This window comes from Mus musculus, chromosome 14 (genome assembly GCF_000001635.26).
Source record: "Mus musculus strain C57BL/6J chromosome 14, GRCm38.p6 C57BL/6J".
NCBI lineage: Eukaryota > Metazoa > Chordata > Mammalia > Rodentia > Muridae > Mus > Mus musculus.
The window spans coordinates 120,361,892-120,389,699 of NC_000080.6; the positions used below are offsets into that span (position 1 = coordinate 120,361,892).

A 27,808-nucleotide genomic window follows, 5' to 3' on the forward strand; every position below is an offset into this window, starting at 1 on the left:
ACCCATGGAAGGAGTTACAGAGACAAAGTTTGGAGCTGAGATGAAAGGATGGACCATCTAGAGACTGCCATATCCAGGGATCCATCCCGTAATCAGCCTCCAAACGCTGACACCATTGCATACACTAGCAAGATTTTGCTGAAAGGACCCAGATATAGCTGTCTCTTGTGAGACTAGGCCGGGGCCTAGCAAACACAGAAGTGGATGCTCACAGTCAGCTATTGGATGGATCACAGAGCCCCCAATGGAGGAGCTAGAGAAAGTAACCAAGGAGCTAAAGGGAACTGCAACCCTATAGGTGGAACAACATTATGAACTAACCAGTACCCCGGAGCTCTTGACTCTAGCTGCATATGTAGCAGAAGATGGCCTAGTCGGCCATCAATGGAAAGAGAGGCCCATTGGTTGTGCAAACTTTATATGCCTCAGTACAGGGGAACGCCAGGGCCAAGAAGTGGGAGTGGGTGGGGGACTTTTGGGATAGCATTGGAAATGTAAATGAAATAAATACCTAATTTTAAAAAAAGGAGGTAAATGCCCGAGCCTCAGGACTTTGGACCTGAAAGTAGACATCCTGGTCCGACCCACTTTTCAAGTGTGGTGGTTCCTGGTCAACCTTGTGCTTGCCAGGCTAGAGGCTCACCCCATGCGTTAGCTTAAAATGTAAAACCAGAAGCTGAATGATCAGTCTGAGTGCTAGACGGCAGTGCTCCGTGGCCCTGCCTTCTTTTCCTACCCATTTTTGTCCCCTTGGGGCTCATTCTCCTCTGCCTGGGGGACAGAGCAGGAAAAAAAAATGAAACTGGCAGTCTGATAATGGAGCCCAGCCAAAACTGAAAAGACAAAGGAACTTGAGGAGGGTTGGGGGTGTTGCTCAGTTCCGGAGAATGTTTGCCTTGCACATACAAAGCCCCAGGGTTCATACCCAGAGCTACACAGGGTGTGGTCTGCACACTTGTTTATACTTGTGTGGGGAATGGGGTAGAGGCGGGAGGATCAGAAGTTCAAGGTCATCTTCAGCAGCATAGATAGTTCAAGGCATGGAACCTAGAGTGAAAGAGGAGAAAGAACGGAATGCTTGGCAGAAGGATGAGATTGAGTGTTGGGCACGGGGGGGGGCTATTCTCCCCTGTGAGTGAGTGAGTTTCACACTGGGATGGTGGTGGTGATGTGCCCAGGCCTCTCCTCTGCTCTGTCATAGAGAAATTGAGACTGCCACGCAAATGGATTGGTTTAGTCCCTACCATGTAGCTCCCAGGAGTAGCTGTGGCAGTGACCTGGTCATTTCCCAGATGCTTGTATCTTAAGGCTGAGATGAGGCTTCTGGGAAGGCTGCTCCTCTCCAGGAGGGGACACAGAGGGGCCTGAGGGCTGGAAACAGGAAGCCCACTGCCTCTGAGCTCCTGGTATCTAAACCCTCCAGACTCTCTCAGCTCTGACCCCACTCTCCCATCACAAGGGCAGTGCTAAATGGAGTTCTGTATGAGATCAGCAGTATTTAGCGATTGCAAGTTTGACATAATGCACTTCCTCATAATTTATTAAAGTTGCTAATACATTTAAAAAAAATATGTGAGGGACATGGAAGCCTCTCCGTCATTCAGTGGAGTGCATTAACCCTCCATTGATTTTGCATCTCACCAGAGTGAAAGCCAAGATCTCCTGATGACGGGTGAGCCACACCCTCTGTGCACCTGACTCTTCTCACTCCTCAGATTCCATCGGCCCAGTGATGCGCCCTGGTGGCCAATCCAAGAACTCTGGGACCCTGCCTCCTGCACCTTTCGCATGGCCTAGGCCCATTCACATTGAGATCTTCCTTGGCCACAGCGTCCTAAAGCAAAACAATCTCCATTAACACCTTTTAGGCCTCTCACACTGCATTTCCTTAGCTGCCTTCCTTAACCATTTTCTACCTCATTTGTTGGAACAGAACATTTCTCAGAGTGTGAGCTCACCAATTCTGCTAGACTGAGTGGCCTGTAAGCCCCAGGGGTCCTCCTGCCTCTATCTCCCCAGCACTGGGATAACAGACATGCTCTACTGCACCTAACCTTGTGCGTGGGTGCTAGGATCTGCACTCAGGTACTCAAGTTTGTGCAACAAGCATTTTGCTGACTGAGACATCTCATTGGCCCCTCAATGTTTATTGTATTATTTGATCTTGTTGATTGTCTATCTTCCTGTTTTAAAATGTAAATTCCATGAAGACAAGACTCTTGAATTGTTTCATTACTGCCTTCTCTCTAATGCTGAGAATAGTGCCTGCCATAGAACACAATCAAATATGCAACAAGTGGATGGGTGGGTGGGTGGGTGGGTGGGTGGGTGGGTGGATGAGTGGATGGCTGAATGGATGGGTGAGTGAATGGATGAGTGGATGGATGAGTGGATGGATGGGATGGATGGATGGATGGATGGATGGATGGATGGATGGATGGATGGATGGATGGATGAGTGCATGGATGGTGAATAGATGGGTGGATGGATGAGTGGGTGAATGGACAGATGAATGGATGAGTGGATAGATGGATGGTCGGATGGATGGACAGGTGAACTGGCAGCATACTCACTGCAAGTTGGAATCATCTTGTTGTTACAGTTTCCTTCACAGAAACAATGAGCAGTGTGAACAAGAGGGCTCAAGCTCTAGTATCCAGGGTCTTCCCGACAGGAGGAAGGAGGAAGGAGGGAGGAGGGAGGAGAGTGGAAGCAGGACCTAAGGAAGTTTTTGCCCTTGGCTTTGTAGATAACTCAATCAGAATCTTTACTAGCACCCACAGTTCTGGGATCATTAATAAGCTATTTACCTTAAGCCATTTCCTTTCCAACGTTGGCTCACTCCACATGCAGAACAGAGATGAGAAGACAGGGTCCCAAGGTTGTTGTAAGAAACAGAAGCAGTGTATGTAAGACACTGGACATAGTGAAACCCATGCTACTATTTAAAAGCCATTGTATTGGTATGTAGATGGTTTCATTGTTGATAAAATGGGAACTTCTATCCTTGTTGGAATACTTGAATCTTTTTTAAAAAATAATCTTTTGGCAATAGTACCTTTGGTTTAATGGAGGACAAATCCTCCTGTACATAATAGAAGGGCTGCCAAGAGCAGACACAGCCTTCAGGTCATGCTCACGATCTCTTCATTCATCCGTTGGTCTCACTCATCCCCCAAAGTTTACAAAGTTCTTGCCTTGAGAAATCTGTCTTTCAAAACTCATCTATTCAGCAAACACAGACTCAGGAGTCATTGGGGCCATGTGTTCCTTGCTGTTGGCTGTTCCTGGAAGTTTGAGTGAGTTTCTGCTTGCAAGGAGCTTAGAGAGTACATCCAAGATGGAATCTGGCATCGACACTGATGGTAGCCTGGTCAGCACTGACCGTGGGATCAAGTGCCATCCAGACATGCAAAGGGAGAAGTGCGCAGAAACACAGGTTGTCTGCCTTCTCAAGAAGCCTAGGGATTGGGTGGGGCGTCCATCATGTGGAGACAGGTCAGCTGAGCTAGACTTTGGCAGACAGTTCAAAATGGGAGAAAGGAGAGGAGATTGTTACCCAGCAATCAATGAGAGACACCTCCTTCTAGGTGTTGGCTATTAGTAAAGAAAACACTGATGGATGTCTAAAAGGTACAAGTGTAAGAATAACTAGAGTTACTCCGGGTTTGCATGCCTGAAATCTAGGGCCTCAGATTTGCCCTAATGGGACAGGCCAGAGCCTGTTATCAGCACCTTCAGCTCCAGTAAATTAAAAAAAAGGGCAGAACAGCCTGGTAGGGTCGTTCTCTCTGATGGTTAGTTTGACGTATTAAAATCCAACCAGACTTATAAAATATACTCCATCATTTTAATTGAATTTGTAAAGATGCATGATTTATGAAGTTATATGGACCCTTCCGGCTAATGTTAGACTCACATATAACTTATCATTACGCTGTCCTTCCTTTCCATGCCCATGTCTACAGATTACAGGTCTGTGTATCTAGAGTTCCTCGTGGGTGGGAGCATCTCATTTTTTGTTGTCGTCTGCCCTTGACCCTAGCATGGTTCCAGACACATGGCAGGAACCAATGATAGATATTCAGAGCAGGTGCTCAAGCTAGGCTGAGTGGGATGAGATCTGGGACCTTCCCCTTACACACACTACAGCATATGACGCTGGGCAAGTTAACCTCCATGCATCTTGGCTCCTATACTTGAAACTGAAAAATAAGCCCCACCACGCAGACTAATTGTGAATCTGTGGCCATCTCTGTAAAGCACTTAGCACTGTGCTTGGTGCGTTGCAAGATTTGAATCGGTGTAATTTCCAGTGATGATATGAACATATGACAGGACAGGAGCCAAGAACAGGGCTCTGGGGTCACTGTGCTGTGCTCACATCTTGGCTTTGCCTCTTTCTACTTGTATTTGTAAGGGTATGTGACATAGCCTGTGCAGGACCTTGTTCTGCCATCTGTCAAGTGGAGGTGTCTTCATACTACTAAGCAAAACATTTAGCATAATTTCAAGGATGCAGCTGAAAAGAACCATTTAATGATTAGTAACAAAACGGTGTGTATTTGTTGTAATTCAGTCAACAAATGTTATCAAGAATCACTACCATATACATATGTGTCTGTGTATGTATATATGTATGTATGTATGTATGTATGTATGTATAATGCTCTTTTTCAAAAGTATTATTCTCTTTAACAACGAATCAGTTCAGTTTGCAAATAGATCAGTTTGACAGGCAATTTCTGGACTGTTCTCAAATACCCAACTCTTAACAATGGATGGGTCCCAATGTTAGGAAGATTTATTCCAGTTCACCCAAAAGTCTGAAGAGGGAGAGGGAGTGATGTTTTGCTCCGTGTTTGTTTGGATTCCATCAAGTTTGATGGTGGTGAACACAGTTGTCTGGGTCCATCCATCTCAGAGAAACAGTCAAGAGCAAGAAGTCTGAGAAACGGCCACAGATGCTGTGTCCAGATGGGCCACAGCAAGAGGAGTCTAGATGGGCTTTGAGAAAGAAAACATGGTGTGTAACCAGGGTGTTCTGTGGTAATCAAGCTCCCCACACTTGGTAGCAAAGACAGAAGAAGCCACGTGGAATATTCACACGTAAGTTTCCGCTCTCCAGTATGTAGACATGGCTGGTGGGAGGCAGAAGAGCAAGGCCAGCAAAGTAACCCTGTGGGTTTGTTTTGTTTTGCTTTGTTTTTTTCAACACTGGGGCACCAAGGCTGCACATCCAGGACAGAAAGTCAGGGTCACTTCTGGGTCATGCTGTCCTAGGAACTTGGACCTTGATCAGGATAAGGAGAAATCATTGTGTTAGATGACCGCAGCAGTAGGCGGTGCCTAAGCAGGCGAGTGTCTTCCCATTTCTCTTTCCTTCCGCCATCTCCCTGTTTCAAGCTACCCTTGAAGGTGGCCTCACCTCCAGGTTGAGATTGTACAAGTGCCTGGCTCGTGTGTGCACGGTAACCGCAGAATGTTGCCCCCCTGAATTTATCTGTTCGCTTTCCCTTCCGTTTTACTGGCGGGCTCCCTCCTCCTATACAACTTTAATACCAAGGACCATTTTTTATCGAGTCACTGTCTGTCATCAGAATTTAAGAATTATCCCAACATTTCTCTTGGAGAGCAGATCTTCGGAGACTCAGTAGGCCTTCCTGAATTGCTAATGAGCTCCTCAGTGAAACACTGTCTGCTCCTAAAATAAACCTCTCCTATTAGATTTTCCATATGAAAAGTTGGGTAGCTTTTAGACCGACTAGTTTCATTGGTAGAAAAATCACTGGGCTTGATAAAGATTTACAAACAGTGGTCATTTATTTCTAAACAAGCAAGATGATCTCATTACCCAAGTTAATTAAAGAAAGGAGTCTATCTGCAGAGCCAGACACCGTAGGGATGGGACTCTCCATTCCCAGAAAGAAAGTGTGTTTCTTAGAGGTTGTTAGCTTCTGCAGCTGCTATAACAAGAACTGGAGACAGGATGGCGTAAAGCAATGGAAATCCACTCCGGCAGTCCAAAGTCAACATCAGCAAAGTCATGGTCCCTCTCACACCTCCAGGAAGAATCACTTTTCTGCCTCTCACCTGTCTGGGGACCGCAGATGTTCCCTGCCTTAGAGTCACCATCCCCTTCCTATTCCTCACCCCATTCCCTCTGTACAGATCTCCCGTTTGACAAGTAGCTGGATGGGATGGCATGGGCCTGTACTCCCAGCTACTCTGAAAGCTGAGGCAGGAGGATCACAAATTCAGTGCCCGCCGAGGCAGACAGACAACTTGGTGAGATCTTTTCTCACGCTTGCTTTTTCTTTGTTTTACGAAGTCAGGTGAGGTCTGGGAGGATGTAGCTTGATGGTGAAACACTAGACTTGCCCAGTATGTGCAGGCACAATTCTTACTGGTTAGGAAAAAAATGTAAATGAAACGTAAAGGAGCTCAGACAGTCGGCAGTCATGCTGGATCAGCTCAGCTAAGCACCTGGTGTCCGTTTAGTCTTCAGTGAGCTCCAGTTAAGGTCACTGTCACTTCCAGAGGTAGTAGGTATTAGGACCTCAGTTTATCTTTTTCATGGAAATACAATTCAATGTAGAACATTGCTGAGCCAGTGTTATGCCTACCCAAAAGTTCATAATAATATCACGTCATCTGTTCTCCTTAAACTAGCTTTCAAATGTGGAGCCAAAAATCTGTTACTCGGGAACCTCTTCCACCAGCCCCAAGAGGCAATGTACAAGGTTCGTGGTTTAGTAATGGCAGATCAAAACACACTGTTTGATCTTTGACTTTGACTTGACCTTGGAAAGTCCCTGAAGTCTCTCTGAAACCCTTCCTTCCTTACCCTTAAGTTGGGGTAGCAGTCACGCGGGTGTTGTGAAGCTGTAATAATAGTGTAACAATGTAACAGTGTGTGAAGACTATTCTGCTAGGTGTGATGTGATTGTTTCATTGTGAGTCTCTTAAAAATGGCTCTGCAGAGGGCTGATTCTGCAGAGGGGGTGACAGAAGGGATCTGAGGCCAGTCTGCCTGGATGGAAGCACAGGTCTGCTGCTTCTGAGCTGCATGGCCTTGGGACGTTGTTACCCTCACCTCCCCGTGCCTCTGTTCCATCCCATAAAACAGGGCTATTAACAGTACCTCTTTAAGAGCTTGTAGTAAAGATTAAGTAGGAATGATCTTTGAAAAGTGCTTAGAAACTGCCTGCAACATGATAGGTGCAGTATTACATAACTCCCTGCTATTTCCGTCAAGGACAAGGCCACAGCGTCCCGTCCTGTGTGCAGTTCCACCCCAGCTTCTGGTATTAAACAGATGTTCAGAAACCATCTGTGGGATGGGTAAAGGGATGCACACACCACTAAGCCCCGACCCCACGTCCCCTGTAACTGCCACACTTCTTCTCCAGACAGTGCCCCAGCCTGTGCTATGGTGCAAGCCATGCCTGCCCTGCACCTACCCAGCCTGGTTTTTCTGAACAAAGCGCAGGCTCCCTCTACTTCAGCTGCATCTGTAGGTCATTGCCAGACCACTGAGTGGTCCAAAGCAACCTGAGAAGAGTGTTTCTTTTCTTCTGTGATTCAGCATGATGGCACTGTTGAAATGTCTCTGTGCTTTCTTATTTTCTAGTATTTCTCCCCTCTCCTCATGTCTTTCTTCCCCCTTAGCCCACCCTTTCCCTTAGCACTGTCCCTTCCCCTTCCTGAAAGCATTCACACCTACAGTACAAGGAACAATCATGCATTGTGACTTTATCACAAATATGTGGTATTCAGTCGAGTTACCTTAAGTACCTATCTATTGAACATCAGCCAATCAGAACGCAAGGAACCTCCGTATTGAAGGCTCCCTGATAGGTTGAGTTTAACTGTCTGATGGCTGAGGTCCTGCACTGGTCAGTACCAAAATTTGGAGGTGGCATTGGTGTGTGTGGACAGAGGAGTGGCAGAGATACTTAACAGCATCTGGCTTGGGAATGTGCCTATTTTCTGTCTAAAACTGTATTCCCTGTGTTTTAATAAATGGCACAGACACACCAGTGCATACTTGCTAAATGTCAGCCTTTAAGGCTGTCTGTCTGTCTGTCTGTCTATGAGTTCCAGAAGTACCCCTCCCCTCACTCTGAGGCAGGTGATTAACCTGCCTGATAACCACGTAGCAGGGGTTGTGTGGTTGTGGCGTACCTCTGAATAGACAGCCCGTCCTTGGAGAATGACCAGCCTTTAGAGTTGGTAACAATTGGTGATAAAATGGTGGCCAGCATTAGCTAAACATTTATTCTTCAAATAGCCACTTCTGACTTCCTACCAGGACCCTGTGCCCTTAACTGCGTAATCTGATTAGGGCTGTAACGTCATGACCAGCCCTTTCTGCTAAGGCTGGCAAGTTCCTGGCAGTGTGTTTGAATGGTATTTAACCCTCCGTGACATTCACCCATTCACCATTGCGAAGCTGGTGTGTGTGTGTGTGTGTGTGTGTGTGTGTGTGTGTGTGCGCGCGCGCGCGTGCGAGAGAGAGAGAGAGAGAGAGAGAGAGAGAGAGTTTGTGTTCATGTGTTTGTGTTCATGTGTATGTGCACATGTGGAGTCCAAGGAAGAATATCAGTTGCCATCTATGTTGTATTTCGATACGGCATGCCTTATGGGTCAGAAAATCTCCAAGTAGTCTAGGCTGGCTAGCCATAGGCCCCCCGAAGTTCCACTTACCTGTCCCCATGTCCCCTGCACCAGAATTACAAGCGTGTGCCATTGTGCCTGGCGTTTCAACACTCTGAATCTTACTTACCATTTCATGGCATAGTGTATGGCACATGATAGGGTTAGCATGTTCTCGTGGGAAGGGGGAAGGAAGAAGTCCATTGGTGACCTTCACTGCATGAGGTCGGCTTCAGCGCTGTGGTCTCTGCAAATGAAGGAGCAAAAGAGGGCTCCCCTCCCCCACAGCAAGATCCCTGGAGCCATGCTGTGAATATTTCATGCACCCTTCTTCACCACCACCCCCCCCCCCCCCCGGCACTGCACACATTTATGAGCACTGCGCCAGAAAAAAAAGCCATGCGTCGCCACTAGACAGACAGGTCGCTACTAGACAGGTTTCTTGTTAGGTTGATAGGTATCGTGGTCTACACTAACAAACACCCCACATGACTCAGAAGACACGTACATTTTAGTTGAAAAAAAAAAAATAGAAGTGGGAAAATTTTCAAAGGAGGCAATTGTTGCCCGGAAATTTGTTTCCCTGAATCTCCAGAGAACTCGGGCGTTATTTTTGGTTTTACTGATTTCTCCAGACTGGCAGGTTTCCAGTTCTAACTTATAAAATGAGGAGGAGGAGGAGGAAGAGGAGGAGGAGGAGGAGGGGGAGAGGAGGGGAGGAGGAGGAGGAGGAGCTCGACAGTCAAGGCAACAGTGAATGCTCTTCCCCACCATGAGGCAACACAGTGTGGGAAGCCAAAGCCGCCAGGCAGTCACAATTTATTTCAAGGACCTGTGCTCACATAGGCTTTGAGATGGCAGATGCAAGTGCTTTGACTCCTACCTTTCTTCTCCATTTATTATTTTTAATTCATTTACCTAAAATTGTCACGAAAATAAAGGCATGTGCCAACACCACTAGTCTCCAACGAGGCGGGCAGTTCCTTGGCATTCAGTGAATCTGCCACAGCCTTCCTGAAGAGCACACCCTAGACCCGCAGCCTCCATTTCCCCCAGCCCTCTAGCACGGATATCTGCCCTAAACGCAGCTGCAGAGAAGCAGCAATGTCAGTCTGCTCTCTCCAGGTTAGTGCCTCAGCCCTATGGAGCACCTTGGTTGTATACCACAGTTGGTATAGGCGGGAAAATGACACCTGTACGGCTTTCTGGGCTGAAAAAGCAGCAGGTTGCACACACCTATGTGTCCCCAAGGGCAGCAGGTGCACACACCTATGTGTCCCCAAGGGCAGCAGGTGCACACACCTATGTGTCCCCAAGGGCAGCAGGTGCACACACCTATGTGTCCCCAAGGGCAGCAGGTGCACACACCTATGTGTCCCCAAGGGCAGCAGATGCACACACCTATGTGTGTTCCCAAGGGCAGTAGGTGCACTCTGTTGCTAATCTTCCTCAGAGCTTCCTGCCTATTTCTTCCACACCTGAGAAGTGGCATAGGAAGAGGAGCATGCCCCAGAAGAGAGACACCTGCAGCTATACCATGCTAATATCTTTAACAAGTATAACAGTTTTGCTATTTACCCGGAAATTAGTGCATATACGGTCTATACAAGATGAATGGTCGTATCAATTGAACCAAGTAATGAGCAGAGAGGACCTTTCTTAGATTTGTACACTATGCCTGCGACGTGGAACATTTTCCCTTTTGGTGGAAGATCTGGTTATCATTTACTCCCAAGCCTCCAGCGTCCTTCTGGCTGCAGCCCCCTTGTGTGTTTGTGTTTTATCTGCTGTGTTGTGTGGTTGGAGCTAATAATATAAGAACTCATGTGGCTCAATTAGTTTATTTAAATTCAAAACAAAGCTAAAAGCCTGATGTGTCAGTTGCCTTCAGCAGAGCTGTTTGGGGCCCATTGTTAATGTTGTGAATTAAGTTCTGATGTAAGTAACCAAGCCACTCCCCACACTCTTACTTGCAAGAGTTCCAGGCAGATGTTAAGGTCAACCCACCTGACTCTGATCCCTAAGAATAATGAACCTGTAAAAATGTAGCTTCCCTTTCACATCACAGCCAGTTTCCCACCCCATGCTACCTCTGCCTCACAGACCTTGACAAGAGTTTGAAATGACGGGGAAACTGAGGCTGCAAACATCTGGCCCAGCCAGCCAGTCGAGCCTCTTTGAAATTACCTGCTGAGCTACTTGCAGTACAAGGATCGAGATGGTGATAGTCTGTCAGATGAGGGGTTTCAGTTCTGAGCCACTGTACTGTCAGCCCTTAATAAACAAACCCTCCTAGTCCTAATTAGTTTGAACTCAGTCCTCACACCTGGCTAGACCAACTTCTCATAGCAGACGTCCTCAAAGTCACCTTTTACTGTAACTGTTGTTTTATGTGGCTTCTTGCTTTCACCAGATTGGGACGATTCAAGAACATAGATTTAGAAAAACAGTACTCAGCCTTTTATGTATATTTTTGGAGCAACTTCTGCTGTCCCTCAGGCTCTAACAACTGTTAGAAGACATTGACACCATAGAGTAGAATTGCTCTCATTTCATAGATGAGAAAACCAAGACATAGGCTTTATAAGGTACCAGTAAAAGTTCCCACGGCCATCTGGGGAGAAAGCCACAATCAGGACTTTCCAACTGTAACACTAACTGCTTTAACTCTGGGTGAGTCACGCCGTGTGAGCCAGCCCTGGCAAGTCTCGGCAGAGGAGACAGATATTAAAGACAGACAGATCTAAGGCTCTTTGAAAAGATAAATATCCAAAGTTGGCACCTGGTGTGAGAATAGGAGTAACGAAGGGTTAAAGAGCTTGATGCACAGCCCAGACAGAATCCCAGCTGTGGAGAAACTATGCGTGCAGTAGAGCACCATTTTAAAATATATATCATTACCCATTGAGTAAAGAAGGGGTTAATTGTGATGCTGATGGTAATTATTATAATAAAGCTTAGATAGTGCTTGCTATGTGCCAACTTTTTGTCTTTGTGCCAACTAAAGCATTTTGTATGAATTAACTTCAAATTCTTGTTGAGAAGCTATGAAGTCTAGCAACAGTATCTGCATCTGCCTATGGAACTAATGGAAGCAGGATTTCACACTTCCTAAGTGCCCCCAGCAACAAGAGGAGATCTGGACGGGAAAACCTAGTGGTATGGTTCCTGGTCTGGGTCTATTCTTAATCTTTAATTTAAACTACTTCTCCAGGCCACATACGGAACTCAGGAATGTAACCCTGGGTGGGGGCAAACTTCCTGACTGCAGGTTTCTGGAAGCTTGTGGAATGCCTGGAATCTGAGAGGCTCCCTTAGCTATCCCATGCCCATCAGCTGGGTCCAGGACATTCAGCTTCCCCAGGAACTAGTTCCATGGCCCACAGTGAACTCTAGATGTAAGAATGTCTCCAGTGACTACTCCGAGAGCACATACCGTCTCTCCTGATGGCTGCCTTCTGCGCTGCCTGCCCCCAGCCTCATCCTTGCCCGTTGAGAGTTCTGTGACCAGGCAAGGCTAGGAGAGGTGGAAGAACAGCTTTGGGAGCTAAAGCTCACCAGGAGTCCGTCTCCCAGAGAACCTTCTCAGAATCTATGGCCCATCATGGGAACGAGGCAAACGCTGTTTCTGTTACCTTCCAACTGCAGATCCACCAACACAGGGAGAGCGCTGTGGCAACATCTGCTAGTTCATATAGACAGAAGCGCCTGTCGTTGAGAGACAATTCTTTAGTCCTTAGTTTATTCCTTCTTGCTTCCATATTCCAGTTGACTTTCTCAATGAGGAGCATGCTGGGGAAAGATTCTAAAAACAACTTGTTTTTTTTTTAAAGGCAATTTAAAGGAAAAAAAGAGAAAACAACCCTTTTCTGTTATGCTCTTTCTTACTCTAACCTGATTCTGTAGTCTTCTTTTCTTTGCTAAAGCTACAATTTTTCCATTCCCTGCCATATAACTCAATGACCATCCAACTCTGATGAGCTCAAGGCTGTTGTTCTGCAAAGACACGGTACACTCATTTGGTATCTTAACTCACTCTGTTGCGGGTGGGCATGGGTTCTCCATATTGAAACCCACCAAGGTTGCTTATTTTAATAAATTCAGTTCTGCTGGAAATTTAAACTTCATCCTAACCACCATCCCTAATCTAAACCTACCTGGTTGCTTGGGAATGTAGACTAAGCCACACAGACCCAGAATCAGAATTCTGCCAGGACTTTTAAGCAAGTCATACAGACAACAATAAAATTGGTAATGTGGCATTGGAAGGGAATGGTGGCACCTAACGGACTGCCACGCGTGAAGCAGACGTGTTAGTCTCTTCATGCAACAGTGAAGACCATCCGTGTCCCTAACTTCAGTCTCGCTGTTCTCTGTGTCTGCCTTCTACCCACTGCTTCCTGCTTCATCTTTTCTCACCTCCCCAACTCCCACTCATGCTCACGCTGGGCTCCAGCTTGGGAAGCCACATGCAAGTTCCCAGATGGAATGTGCTTCTTCCCCATGGCGTATTCCTTTCCTCTGGCGTCCTTATATCTTCCTCCCCCAACACACGTACCGACTCACCACACACAGACTAGATACACGTGAGCATTCCAAACACAACACATATAACCGCATGCCATGTGTACCGTACAGCCAACATATGTGTACGACTCACACAGTCCATCAAACACACACACACTTTGGCCTTTCAGTTCTCAGTTTAGAGAACACTTGTCATATCTGGCCCTCTCTTCAGCAGTTCCTCAGCATCCCCTCTAGAACACATCTCATAATGTGCAATACACAAATTTTGGTCAGCATTCTCTTTACCACCAGCCCACAGGCTTCATGCAGACAGTGTATGGTGTTCATGCTTACCTTTGGCAAGCACTAGGCATAATATTTAATAGTAAATAGCAGTTGAGTGGATCCACGACTTGGCCTGGAACCCAACAGCCATCTCCCATCCCTGCACCTGTCAGGCCCCCCTCACAAGAAGTGAAAGATGCTTAGAGCTGTGAGTTTCTGGCTCCAAATTAGTCCTTACTGTGACCCTGCTTCATGGACCTCAGCCTAGGCTCCGACTTCCAGTTACTGTAAGGCCCTCCAAGAGCCCTGAGTGGTGTGCCCCCAACTCTATCCTACACTGCTTTCCCAGGGCTGGGCCTTGCTTCCTGCGTCCCCCAAGAAACGTCTCTACCAAGAAGCAAAAGAGAAGAGACATTAAAATGAAGGAAAACAATAAATGATCCCCAGCAGCCACAGGAAGAATTGCCAGTACTTTTTTTGTGTCTGTTTCTTGGGCTACCCTCAGGAGACGCTGTCTGTGTGCCTCCGCTTTTTGCTTCATGGTGGTCTATGGAGACAGACACTAGAATCTTCACGCTGCCTGTGTCAGTCAGTTGTCACAACTTGCTTTGATAATCAACAGTTGTTTTGTGCAAGAATGCATGTCCTGAGAAGTCTCGGGCCTTCACGAGAATTTTTCTACGAACTGTTCACGGTGTCAGATAGCTTTTTCCTTTAGGATTTTAATCCTGTCGGGTCTTTTAAATGAGATTCTGTTTCCTCGAGTCTCACAGTGCTGGACTGAGATGTCCACAGAAAACATTCCTTAAAACCCTGATGCCAGAGTGAGCTACAGTCCACACTGTTTATCTAAGGACAGTTGCAAAAAGACACTCCATTGAACGGAAACCAACCCCAGACATGATATATGAATAATAACAATAACCCCAGACATGACATATGAGTAATAACCATCAACTAGTCTTTATCGTGCTTTGATGCACCAGCTTACCCCACCGGAGAAGCGAAGAGCGGTTGAGAATAGTAGTGAATACTTACTCTAGACAAAATACCATATACACGTGCATGTTCTTCATACTCCTTGTATTTCTCAGAATTTCCTGTATACCAGACAGCTCTGTGAACTTTATCAGTGTCTTAGTTTATATAGCTGCATAGCGGTGCTAAGAGGAGGACATGGCCACTGTCTTCATTGTATACATTAAGTAAACCACCAGTCAGTGCAACTCATACAGGTAGGAAAGGGCTGAGTTCTACTGTGAGCCCAGAACAAGTGAGTTTGCTGACCCCTGTGCACGGTCCACGCATAGACCAAGCGAATAATTGTCTCTCGGCGCCACATCCTCACATTTGACATTTGTTCTGCGTCCTATTGCTCTCTGAACGGTAACACCAGATTTGTATCTGTCCTGGATGTTAACCATTGCTCATATCTCAGTGAAGTGGCAGGATTGACTCAAGAAAGACATGGGCTACAATCCGGCTCACTCCTTAGCGCAGATCGTCTGGGATGTGTTATCTCATTCTTCAGATCTCATCTGCTCTTCTCTGAAGGAGGAAATCATCTCTGCTGTTGTGAGGAGAAAATGAGATAACCACGTATAAAATTGCCCGGCACATTGATGATCAATAATATTCTGCACTCAGCGTGTATAAGAGAGGACAGTGGGAAATTGAATTAATTCTCGTGAAACGGGAGAGTCCATTGATAAATGATGAATCTAATGTTATAAACCTCGTTCTATCACCAGGAAAATGGCTAACGTGGTTCTTCAAGGGTTCCAGTCATAAGAAGGAATAACAGCATCAACCAGAAAACCACATTTGCCAACCATTTGAAATCTGTATGAGTAGCAACAAAGCATCAAATTAGAAGATTACTGATCAAATTGATAATTATGCCCCAAGCCATCTACCATCCTGATGCATGTTAGATATCTTGCTGGTTTCATCTCCCCTCTTAGGATCCTGCTTTGCCCCGCCCTGCATCCAAACTACCCCCCACTCTCGTGTACACAGACCAGACTCACACGAGCATGGTCAGCACGGTTCCTTGGTTGTTGGGTGTCCAGTGCAGTGTGTATGGGTGGGGACTTGGAACTGAGATCACCAAAGCTGCCTTAGTTTTAAACAACAAGAATTTTGTTGTTGTTGTTGTTGTTTAATCCCTCTGCACCCAGGCTGATGGGAGGTAGCTCTGTTTCAGATCCTGTCACTGCCTTCCTTCACAGATGACAGAATTCATCTGGACATCTGACATCAAGGCAGCTGACTCACTGGCTGGCCACATGCTGAGATGTAGGAGCTGGCCCTACCTGAATGCTCTCCTGGAGATTAAATTTTAACAAGCTAGAAGGCTGAGGGAATGGTGGTGGGGGGCGGAGATCATCAAGAAGGAAAGAAAAGAGGTGTAAAGTCAAAGATGACTGAAATAAATTCATAGGAATGGGGGCAGGGATGACCCTGGGAAGTAGCAAAGTACTGAGAAGATCTAAGATTCAGAAATGAAGACAAAAACAATCAAACCCAGATTTGCGGAGCATCGGAGGGGGCAGGGGTGGTTATATCTCCAGCTACCCTGATGTCCATTCAGTTGGCATCGCCTTAGGATGTCTGTTTGCATCCAGGAAGCTGAATAGGAAAGTGACAAGAACTTGAGGCTGAGAAACTGATATTACTGATGTTAAGGATTCATGAGAAATCAACTCTTTTTCCTGTCTACTCCAAGACAGTGAGGCAGTTGCTCGCGCTGCGAGTTGAACTTCAGGATGGTACGGTTTGATGGCACAGACCACCAGGACTGAGCCTGGGACTCCAGTCTGCCGTCACCCTGGCTTCAAGGAAGAATTCTCACTAGAGGAGAAGCCAGAGATGCCAGCAGTGCAGCTGGAATTAATAGAGACAGAGAGAGAGCTCCAGAGGTCGTACTTCAGAGTAGCTATAAACAAAGCCGTTCCTCCAGCTCCTCCACACTTGCTTTAATTTTTATTTTTATCTGATAAACAAACCCGTATACTTTTTGCCAGGTTGCAGATAAACTAATTCTTTGGGGAATATTGATATTCCAACTGCCTGCCACAGTTTGCTCTTCTTTCCCTAGAAATTGCCTAACTCGCACAGAAGTGCAATTCTCACATGATTGGTAGTTTTGCATACTTTGGGGTTTTGCAGTTCCAGACGCAGTGACGCTTCAGGTCTGTTTGTACACACTCATCGCCTAATGGTTTTTCTCATGCTACCCATGTCCGTGTCCAGAAGATAACACAGCCATGAGCACGCCTTACTTTGTCATCTTTGATTTCAAGTCAGATTCTTCAGTCATGGGGAAGGGTGGGAGCTTTGTATTCGTGTCAAACATGCAGGTGCTTATCCAGCTCACAGCAGCGATCGCCTGGGTGGGTATCAGTCAGCAGTTCCAGGAGTTCGGTCCCTATTGCCCACACTCAACAGCTGCAAACTCATGTCTTTGGCTAGTCTGGATCACACACATAAAACTTACTTCCATCTTCATTCCAAGAAGGGAAGGCGGTTCAAGAAAGGGAGAACAGAGGGAGGGGAAAGACGAGGGGAGGGGCCTGGATAATCGTGTAATATTTGATTCGTTCTCTGTAACACACACACACAAACATATGCACACATACACACATGCATATGTGTATGCACACACGGGCATACATGCATACACACACGCACACGCACCACCCTTGCCTTGGAACATAAGGAATGAAAGTAATGACTCGACATTGTTGGCAATGGAGTCCCTGGCTCCCGAGTGCAATCCTAACCCTAGATTGTCCGTTTTGCAGGGCCGCTGTTCAAGAGAGAACTGCAAATATCTTCATCCTCCGACACACTTAAAAACCCAGCTAGAGATTAATGGGAGGAACAATTTGATCCAGCAAAAAACTGCAGCAGCGATGCTTGCCCAGCAGATGCAATTTATGTTTCCAGGAACGCCGCTCCATCCTGTGGTGAGTGTGCCTTTTCTAAGGGTGGAATGGGTGACGGCAGGGTTGGTACGGGCAGAGCCATGGTGACCAAAAATGACCTCCATGTACTCTGTCATCTCGGTTACAATCAGGACAGTTAGCTCTGAAGCTCAGTGGACGCTGAAAACGGTGTTTTTCACAGCTGCCTGTTTCTCTTCATTTGAACGGGAAGAGAAGTGTGTGTACCAATGGGACAGGGCCAACCTCTAATCAATATCTGGGAAATGTAAACCACACTAGAACTTTCTTTATCAGCGAACTGTGTTCTAAGCCATCTTCATGTGGGAATTGGTCCACATTTTATTTAGAGTTTGCGATGTTTATGTGTTGGAGAGGTTGGGACACCTAAAATAAGTTGAGCAATGCAGTGGATAGTTTGTGTAGCTTACTGGCATCATTTTAAGGATGTGGAAAGAGAGAAACATGGAGACAAATGAGCTCTCCGATATCATATAGCTAATGAGTTGAACTTGAACTAGATCATTAGCCTGGGTGCTCTGTACAGTGTGCTCCAGCTGGAAGCAGTCAACAGCCATGGAAGGACGGATGTCACAAGCAAGCAGCACACCAGGAAATGGCCTAGTTGCTTCATCTCCTGTCTCTCCCAAGCCTGCAAAGGGTGTGGTAGCTGCTGCAGCAAGAGCCAGAGAGTTGCTGCCCCAGGGAGTTGAGTGGATGAGTGTGTATTGTGCGATACTTCTCTCCCTGATGTCAGTGCCTGAGACTACCTCTTAAAGCTCTAGAAATTGCTTTAGAGCTGAGGCCCGAGGGGAGAAAGGCATGCATTTGACTCTGGTGGGTTTCATTTACAATATGAATTATTTGTCAAAAACAAGCTAATTTTTAAAAAAGCCAAATGGGTGAATTTTCACAAAGGGCTATTATATAAAAATTAGTCTGTATTGTAATAAAAATCTGTGTGAGTGAGCACAGCTAAATTAAAAGGGATGGAGACTGGTGAGTCCCATTTTCTCCACTGTGTTCCTGTGAGATGGGTTGGGCAGGGAGGCAGGGCAGGAAGAGTGGAGAGGCTGCAGACAGATCTTAGCCATTCTGACAGCCTCCAGGTAGAAATTGACTCCCAAGATCCAGCTTTTCCCAGAGTAGGAAAAGATGCAGATGGTTCCAAGGTGAGGCAGATGCAGGCTTTTCAGGTAGACGGATGCATGAACAGGGCTTAGTCAGACAGAGACAGGAGGGTATTACACAAGAAAAGGTTGCCTGAAGGGAAAAGGATGTCAGAGAAGTCATCACACGCCAGAAACAGTCATCCCAGACAGACAGACAACACAGTACATCCCAGACAGACAGACAGCACAGCACCGTTTAATCCAGACCCCAGCCATCTCAGAGACTACATCTACAACCACATACATACATAATTTATGATGTGACCATATACATTATTTTATTAAATTACCTAAATGTTAAAATAATGCACTTACACATATTAACGTCTATGGCAGTAAATTTAATACGAGCCAGGTCAATATAACAGCACGGAGTTATGTATCTCAGTCATTCCAACTGGGCACTTCCTGTTTATGTGAAACTAATAGGAATTGACCCTGGTAGTTGGTCATGTCCATTTTAGTATGGAAAATCTATTCATGTCATTAAATATTAGCTGAGCTATCTTTGAAAGTAATGTTTAGGTCTTTGCCTCAAATACTAGCTAGAAGTTAATGTTAGTCACCATTCTGCTATGAAAAGGCAACAGCCCATTTAAATATTACATTTTTATGTACTTTCATACATTTTTTTACAAATTTAATACTGTCACGTATTAAATACTACAAACATTACAAAAATATTTTTTTTAAATCTCAAGATGTATTAAAGTGCAGAATGTGCTGAGTCTAATGTTCAACTGCTCTACCGACAAATTTCTTCTTCGTCAGAACTTCTGGTGTGGTATGCTAGGAACATAGAAGGGAAACACACAGGGATCTGGTGGGGGAATCAGAGGGAGACAGTAAGAAGACCAGCCATTCAGAAGAGATTTTCTTCATGAAGGCCTTCTGTGGACCTTGCCCTCGGGCCTCCTCAGCTGCGTATTAGCACCGAGAGCTGACAGGCACCAAACGGAGAGTGTCTTAGACCTCTTGGTAGCAGTGCCATGCGAAAATCTTGTCATCGAGACTGGAGCTGGTGTACCTCTAAGAGCCGAGTCTTCTAGAGTGGCCTCAATAGAGACTCCTGTTCCAGCTGTCCGTGGAAAACTGATCTCAGATGCCATGATCCGTGACCGATGTAGAGTCTAACTCGGGCGTTTCATACTAAGCCAGGATCTCAGAGCTGCTCTTCCCAGGCAGCAAGAACTGATACAACTACTCAGGTCAGGCTGACAAATCCTATCCACAGAAAGAAGACTCGAGCCAGTGGAAGGACACACAGTGCTCTCTGACTATGCTCCAAAGACATGATGTGTTAATTCCAGGGCTTCCCTCCATCTTCTGTTCTAAGAAATTACTGACACGGTCTGTGGACCGCACCAGAGTGTCTGGAAGCCCACACTAGGAGCCAGGAGCCCAGGAGCCATGGCTCTGACTTTCCCTCTTGGGAGCTGCCTTTTGTCCTGCTCTCGACCGTAAGCTGTGATTCCCCTGCTAGGCCTGCTTCTCATGGATTAGTCTGCGACAACTAAAGACACCGACATGCGTGACAATGCTTTGAACGTCCGAGAACAGTTCACAGATGTAAAGTAGTATGGTCTGTCACGCTACCGCTAGAGAATACGAATCTCAGTCAATGACCATAAAAGCGTTTTCACTCATCGACATCAGGGAAAGACTCTCTGTGTAAAAAAGATAATGGTCTAGTGTCTAATTGAGTCTGTCATCATGAGGCTTATGAACTCTAAACATTGGAGTTTCCCACGACGTGAAGTATTTTTCCAACACACAGTTTTCAAAATGGAAGACAAGATATTTGCTGCAGTTAAGTCCCCCCCCCCTTTTTTAAAATGTGTATGACTGTGCTGGTTAGACTCCTGCTAGAGAAACGTCAATTTGAGGCAAAGACTGTGATGATATAGATATGTATGCTGCTAATGAGAGCAGCTATTGGCTGAGTTTGGACAGTTGGGAACAGAAGAGAAAGAGGCGTTTGTTTAGCTTATCTTTTAAGTGGTTTTTTCTTGTTCGCTGCAGTTGAGAAACCTTAAAACCCAAAAGAAGCTAATTTCCTCCTCAGGAAACAAAGTTAAGTGGGAATGGACTGGGTTTGAACATAGCTCTCTCTACATCTGACAACTGTATTTGTTTGTCTGTTTGTTTTTTAAATGGCGCGGTGTCTTAGTGAAATGTTACTGCTCTCACCCATAATGCATACTGAATATAGTTCAGGACCTTACATAGAAGGAACAACTAACATAATTTTGAAGGCCCAATTTAGTGTTTTACTGGAATAATTTTGTTGGTACCAAAAGGGACTTTGGAAATACATCTTCAGGAACTCACAGAAGGTCAAGGGTTGATGGACACTTACATCACCATGTTCAACTGTAGGAAGAGAGGGTTGGGAATCTGCATGCATAAAAAAATAAGATTAAAAAAAAGGGACTAGAGAGCTGGCTCAGCAGTTAAAAGTGCTTGCTGGTTTCCCAAAGGACCCAAGCTTGCTTCCTAGCATCCATGTTGGGCAGCTTGCATGGCAGGCACTCAAGTGTTCCAGAGGGATCTGATGGCCCCTCTGGCCTCATGGGCACCTTTAAACACACATGGCACACACAGGCACAGGCACAGGCACACATGTATGTAAACAAATAAATACAAAACTAAGAAATCTTTACATCCATAAAATCGCATTGGAGATGTGTGTGGACGTTCTCTTTTCTAAATACTAGCTTTGTTAATTCCTCTCCGAATTGAATCACATGGTACAAATACAACACCATTTTCATTCCTCATTTATGAGAGTGGTCCCCAAGTTCAGTCACATACTTCTCACATAGTAAGTCTTTTAAATGAGAATTTCAAGGTTTCTGCCAAGACTTATTTACTGCGCCAGCATTTACCACTTTAAAAATCGGCCTCAACCCAAGGTAATTCACATACAATGGGTCCATTGAATAACTGATGTGTGTGGGCCTTTCAAAGTTGATATTTTTAATCCTAGCATAACGTGGTCCTTATACTATTAAGTTACTCGATTTTTTTTCAAAAGTACCAGATTACAAAAGTGACAGTTACTAAAAAGCCCTGGCTTTCTATAATTAGGACTCCAGCGGGTAAATCACATCCATCATGTCCATGGAAAATTTTGTGGAAAGTCAGGGAAGAAAACATACCAAACCGCTCTCCCTTTCCAGTGCACAGCATTCATGTTGCAGTTTCTCCCAAAGCAAACATTAATTCTGGACCATAAAGATGTAAGGGTCCTCATGGGAGAACTACCCAGCTTTCCTCCAAGACCGTTAGAATCACCTCCTTCAGCTCTCAGCCACTCCTGGGAGGATCTCGCCGCCTCTCTAGAAACCTTTGAACAAACTATCAATGATTTGCTGTCTCCCAACGTGGCCATCCAAAAGAGAGAGTGCTCTGTTGTCCTAAAGGAAAATGTATTACCAAAGCTGCCTGCTAGCTTCCCCGTGTGTTCAACAACTCATCTAGAGTCTAAACAGACAACAAGAACATTACCCTCGATGTAAAAACAGAGAAATATTATGACACATGGCAACAGCATAGCACAGTGCCACAAAGTCATGTCAAGATGTGACTGGAAATATTTGAAAACTTATCGTGAAAACAGATAGGTTAAAAATTGTTTGTAAACGTGGGGAAAGAGCACAGTGGAAGAGCACTTGCCTGTCTTGGGGAGAGAGAGAGAGAGGGGGGGGGGGAGAGAGAGAGAGGGGAGAGAGAGAGAGGAGAGAGAGAGAGAGAATTTATAAATGAAAGCCAAGCAAATAAATAAAGAGCTGTTGGGACCAGTTCAGCATACAGTTTATTCTCAGGAAAATCTTTGGAAACCATGTTAACAATGGTTCTTCACAGGTTTAAAAAAAATGCAGGGTCTGTGTGGTGACACACATCGAGAATCCCAGCACTCCACAGGCTGAGGCAGGAGGGCTGCTGAGTTTGGGGCCAGCATGAGCTGTGTCACTAGTTACAGTGTATGCTGGACTGTCTATTGAGACTGTGTTTAAATAAATAAATGTGAAACAAGGTTTGTTGTCTAAGTGTGCATAATATCTTCTCTGAAAGGCAATCTTATTTAGATAATGATTAGATGAAACTTTTAAAAATAATTATCCTATCAGCCATGGTATGATTATTCTTAGCCAGGTCTGTTGTGATGGAAAACACATTTAACTAGGGACCAGGCATGCTTTGTCGCAGCTTTTCTGATTATGTGACCAGGAAACAAAACTGAGTTTTAGCAGTCATGTGTGAAAATGATCATTTGAAAAAAATGCAAGCTCTCCCGTCCAGCTTTTCAAGAATGAAAGGATATATTGACGCATAGTAGGGCAGAGAGCAGCACATAGTAGGTCCACATGAAAACTGCCTAAGTGTTGAGGATGCACATGCTAGTGATGAAAAACTGAAACATGTTGGTACGTCTGAACAAAATAAATCCTGAGTACACTCCCCGTGCTTCCAAGCATGGATTTGGCCAACTTGAATATCAGCTATAACCAAGGGGGGTTTTACTCATGTGCCTTGTAGATACCTGTAGGCATATGCATAGATGGCCAGTCTATGTTCTGTACGTCTTACTGCCTTTGGGTTAGAGCACTCAGTAGCTTGGAGTGATAGGTAATTTGGGCGGAAATGAGTATTTTCAGTTCTTCTCTATGTGTATACGGTTCAGGCAAGAAAGGATTTCTGATGTTTTCATTTCTGAGGAGCAAAAGAAAAACAGAAGAGGGGGTGATTAATGAAATTTGCATTTCAAAGTTGAACTGTATAACGCACACAGAGGGTATTCTAGGCAGTGGACACGTTTCTCTCAGATAGCATTTACTAATGACTGAGTGAATTCTTGCTCAAAAGACTCTCACTAGTAAGTTCTGCACTAAAAGAGTTTTTCCTGTCTTGTTTTCCTTCGACAGCCCACTTTTCCTGTAGGTCCCACCATAGGGACAAATGCGGCTATTAGCTTTGCTCCTTACTTAGCGCCTGTCACCCCTGGAGTTGGGTTAGTCCCAACAGAGGTTCTACCCACTACACCGGTCATTGTTCCCGGAAGTCCACCGGTCACTGTCCCGGGCTCAACTGCAACTCAGAAACTTCTCAGGACTGATAAACTGGAGGTATTTCAATTATGTTCGTGTTTGGAGATGCGTTGATGATAGAAGTGTCTGACTGTGAGAATGGATGGATGCTTGTAAAATAATTTCATCTTGCAGAGAAAGGCCACATTCACGCACACACTGCTGCAATCTCATGTATTCACAATTCCATGCTATAAAATTGATGCCCTGTATAAAGGAGATTATCCTAGAGGCAAAGAACAACTTTGATATAAGCAAATGCCAGCTGCTTGGGTTCTATGTATAAGAATAAAACATTAAGCTAGACATGGTGGCCTGTGTTTGTAACAGCAGGGCCAAGGAGCTGGTGTGAGGAGCCTGCCACAAGTTCAAGGCCAGACCAGGTTTCAGAGAAGTTCACTGTGGGCTACAGAGTGAGAGCCTGTCTTGAAACACTAAATAAACATCCACCAGTAGAATATGGAAGTAATCAGGATGCAAGCCAGAGAGTTGGTCTTAAGTGCTGTGTACAGTAGAAATAGTTTTAGTGGACCCCAGAAAGTTCTGGAAATGGTCAGAAGCCCAACAGGCCAGGGAAATGGGAGCGCCCCCAACAGTTCTATGAATCAGCTGTGGATGCTGTTGCATGTCTTAATGGCTTTATTAGTAAGTAGGAGAAAGTGTAGCCTGAGTCAATTTGGTTACTGATCTGGTGTCTTTAAAGTAAATCCAAATGTTTTATAATATTTGAAAGGGTTAAATAGATATATTTTTACACATACACTTTTGCATTTGGATCAGGTAAATCCTCCCGGACTTTGTTGAATAAAATTTTTCTTTAGTCAGAGCCAAGGGTTCTCCTATTAGTCTTGCTTCACACTCCCTGTGACACACGATAGGGCGTTTCATGTGGTTATGTAAAGATTCTGGTGGATTTCTGAAAAGTTTCCTTTAATTCCACTATTGATTAGGATTGTTAGGTAATCTCTGTATATTTAGAATACAGACCTGTTAAGGACTATTCTCCCAGTGTGCATGAATTTTAAAACTAACCAAATATATCTTGGGGGCAAGAAATGTTTATTGCTTAGCCCCTGGCGAATGTTTTAGACTTCAGGATGTCAAACAACAAATATTTTCAAAACTACATTTTTTTTTTTTTGCTTAGTTTGTCCAGAGTACAGTGATGTTTAGCTGAAGAGAATAAACGAGTCACTACTGTTTGGGAAACTTTAGGCTAGCCTAGGGCTACTGAGATCTGTTCTGAGAAGGGAAATGTTTTAGCCTCTACCTGCTGGGGCTGAGGGAGCTTAGGTGCTCAGGGTATGACAGCAAAAACCAAATAACATGAGAAAGGTTGAGAACTAAAGGTCTTTTCTACAGGATTGGTAGACAAGACACCCGAGACTGGCAGATGACCTTACAGATCAGCCTTTGTCCTTTACATACCAGGACAGACACACAGAACATCTGTGAGCTCCAGCTAGACCTGTGAAGGTCAGATAGGCAGGACTCAGAGCTTCAATAACCCTGGATGTGGTATTCCAGCACGTGGGAGGAAGAGGCCTGGAGATTGGCAGTTCGAGGCCAGCCTCTGCTACATAGTTACTCCGAAGCTGGCCTCGGCTCCATGAGATTCTGTTGAAAAACAGAGTGAGCAAAGCCAGAATCTAGGTGAAGATCTGACTAGATTTTAGTTTAGAAATGTTTGTAACTCATGGTGAGACGTTGGCCAGTACCCAAACAGGAAGAAATTGGGAACGACTCTTGAGATTCAATCAATACTTACCTGTCAACCTGGCTTGGCCACAGGTCAGTGAAATCCTCAGAAATGACTGCCTTGTACAGACTTGAGCTTCTTATCTCTGTCCCTTCAGCAACATCACTGGTGACCAGGAAACAAACCAATGCTTACGTTTCCTGGCTATGGGACCGGAGCCCAGAAGAGGCTACTTCACAATTTTCTGGGCTCTTTCCTGCTGGTATTTATAGCAAGGATGAATTACATAAGTAATATGCAGAGGCTTTTCTTACTTCATACCATCTAGAATGAAGAGTACTCGATGTCCACAGAGTGCATCTGTATAGTGAACTCTTGGCTCTCACTATAGGGTTCAGAGGATAGAGAAGTTCAATTGTTTGAGACCAGCAGTTCTAACTTCTCTGTTCTGTTTGTTTTCATTTTTCTTCTTGCTCTATTTCTCTGTCTTTCTCTCCTTTCTTCTTCTTTGGGAGTGAGCAAAAAATACTACAGTGAGTTTAAAATGAAAGTCTTGATGCTGAAAGTGCTAGTTCCTGCGATTGGTGGTTTTACCTGTGATACCTTTGTAGGATGTGGGGTGGGGAGGGAGGAAACTTCACAGTCAGGAGCTTTGCTCTCATCCTCAGAGAGGTGAACAGATGGGTCATTTCCCCAGAACTGTCTATATACTGTGATAGCTTGGTATACAGGCTAACCATCCTTTTGTACCAGGAACAGATAGCACCCCAAAGATACTATCGTAGTAGGGGGTACCAACTGCGAGAGAGAGAGAGAGAGAGAGAGAGAGAAAGACAGAGAGAGAGAGACAGAGAGATAGAGAATGAGAGAGAGATGTAACCAGCACAGAAGCATTGTAAGACATAGATAGAGTGACTAGAGAGAACTTGAAGGGAAGAAAAGGGGAAGGAAGGGAGGGAAGAGAAGGAAAAATAAATAAAAAGAAAGTATATGTGAATTATATAACTCTGGTCACGTAAGCATAGTAAAAAGGAGGGTGGGATGATAGCAAATAGATGATTGATTGATTGATTGATTGACAGGCAGATAGAGAGACAGACACACAGACACACAGACACACAGACACACACACACACACATACAGATGTGCATGCTGTATAATAGGTAGATATATGCACAGGTTGTATAACTGTTTCCACACAGGCGTTCAAAGACGTAAGTAGGTAATGGAAACAAATACGCTAACTTTGCAAGAACAGTGGTGTCTTTGTTCAATTATTTTTCCTTTGCCGTTTTAGGTAAAGAACAGATTTCAGATTAATTTCTCAATTTTGATATCCACCCTAGAAAAGTGGGCAAAACAAAACCCAAATTAACTCTTTAGCAATTTGGGTAACTTGGGTTCTAGATCATTACAGTTTTACCCTCTGAACCTAAAGACACCATGAAGGGAAATCATCTCCTCCAACTCCTCCTCCTCCTCCTCCTCCTCCTCCTCCTCCTCCTCCTCCTCCTCCTCCTCCTCCTCCTCCTCCTCCTCCTCCTCCTCCTCTACCTGCACCTGGTCCTCTCCCCGACCTACCCCTCCGTTGGCGCGGTGGCCACCAGGCTTTCTTCTGCAGCACTCTGCTCTTTCCCGTTATCTCAGGTATGCAGGGAGTTCCAGCGAGGAAACTGTGCCCGGGGAGAGACAGACTGCCGCTTTGCACACCCGGCAGACAGCACCATGATCGACACAAACGACAACACCGTAACCGTTTGTATGGATTACATAAAGGGGCGTTGCATGAGGGAGAAATGCAAATATTTTCACCCTCCTGCACACTTGCAGGCCAAAATCAAAGCTGCGCAGCACCAAGCCAACCAGGCCGCGGTGGCCGCCCAGGCAGCCGCGGCCGCGGCCACAGTCATGGTAAGTGCGCCCGCCGCGCCCGCACTGCTGCGCCTCCCAGGCCGCGGGTGGTGCTTGCGGGTGGGAAGGAGCTGTGCCTCCGGGCAGCTGGGAGACAAGGCTGCCATTCCCGCTGCTCCGCTGCCTAAGCTCTGTCGTCATCCCCCACCCCTTCTTGTTTTGTTCTGTTTTGCCCTTCCTTCCCTTCACAATAACTAAATCCCCAAGGTTCAGGGAACCCAAGCTGTGAGCTCTGTCCCCTCTGCAATCTGGTCTCCAAACCTCCCCCATCCTTACTAGGATCATGGGTCTAGGGCCTTGCAGTGAACCAGGAGACAAAGCAAGTGGTACAGCCCTATGCTACAGTCAGTTAGGGGGGAAAGGGGTAGCCCTCAGAAATGCCCAGCAACCAGTGACCCCGTCGATCACTAGCTTCTCCTCCCCCCATTTCCCCTTGGCTGGGCTGCCTGCCAACAGGTCAGGGCGAGTACAAGCACAGCAGCCACTCAGGAAAGGATGAAATGGAACTGAGCTAGCTGGTGCTAAAACGAACGACC

At 45.5% G+C, this 27,808-nt stretch overlaps 1 protein-coding gene and 2 long non-coding RNA genes across 15 annotated transcripts in view; 1 reads left to right on the top strand and 2 right to left on the bottom strand.

Moving 5' to 3' along the window:
• The window catches only part of Mbnl2 (muscleblind like splicing factor 2), a 156,047-nt gene that overhangs the window by 86,240 nt on the left and 41,999 nt on the right, over positions 1–27,808 (top strand). For all 13 annotated transcript variants that reach the window (XR_001781082.2, XR_001781084.2, XR_003950814.1 and 10 more), the window contains 3 exons: positions 17,259–17,423; positions 23,500–23,700; positions 27,009–27,272. Coding sequence is in view for 9 of the 13 variants with exons in the window: in XM_030247589.1 (XP_030103449.1) it covers positions 17,259–17,423; positions 23,500–23,700; positions 27,009–27,272 (630 nt within the window). In the remaining 4 variants the exon portion in view is untranslated. The remainder of the gene's footprint in view (positions 1–17,258; positions 17,424–23,499; positions 23,701–27,008; positions 27,273–27,808) is intronic.
• Positions 471–27,009, bottom strand: Gm26679. Its single transcript, XR_003951152.1, has 3 exons — positions 26,943–27,009; positions 2,811–15,022; positions 471–1,047 (listed from the first exon to the last, which is right to left on the bottom strand). It is a non-coding gene; the product is annotated as a predicted gene, 26679 (long non-coding RNA).
• Positions 22,370–26,852, bottom strand: LOC115486414. The gene is made up of 2 exons (XR_383782.4): positions 25,430–26,852; positions 22,370–23,287 (listed from the first exon to the last, which is right to left on the bottom strand). It is a non-coding gene; the product is annotated as an uncharacterized LOC115486414 (long non-coding RNA).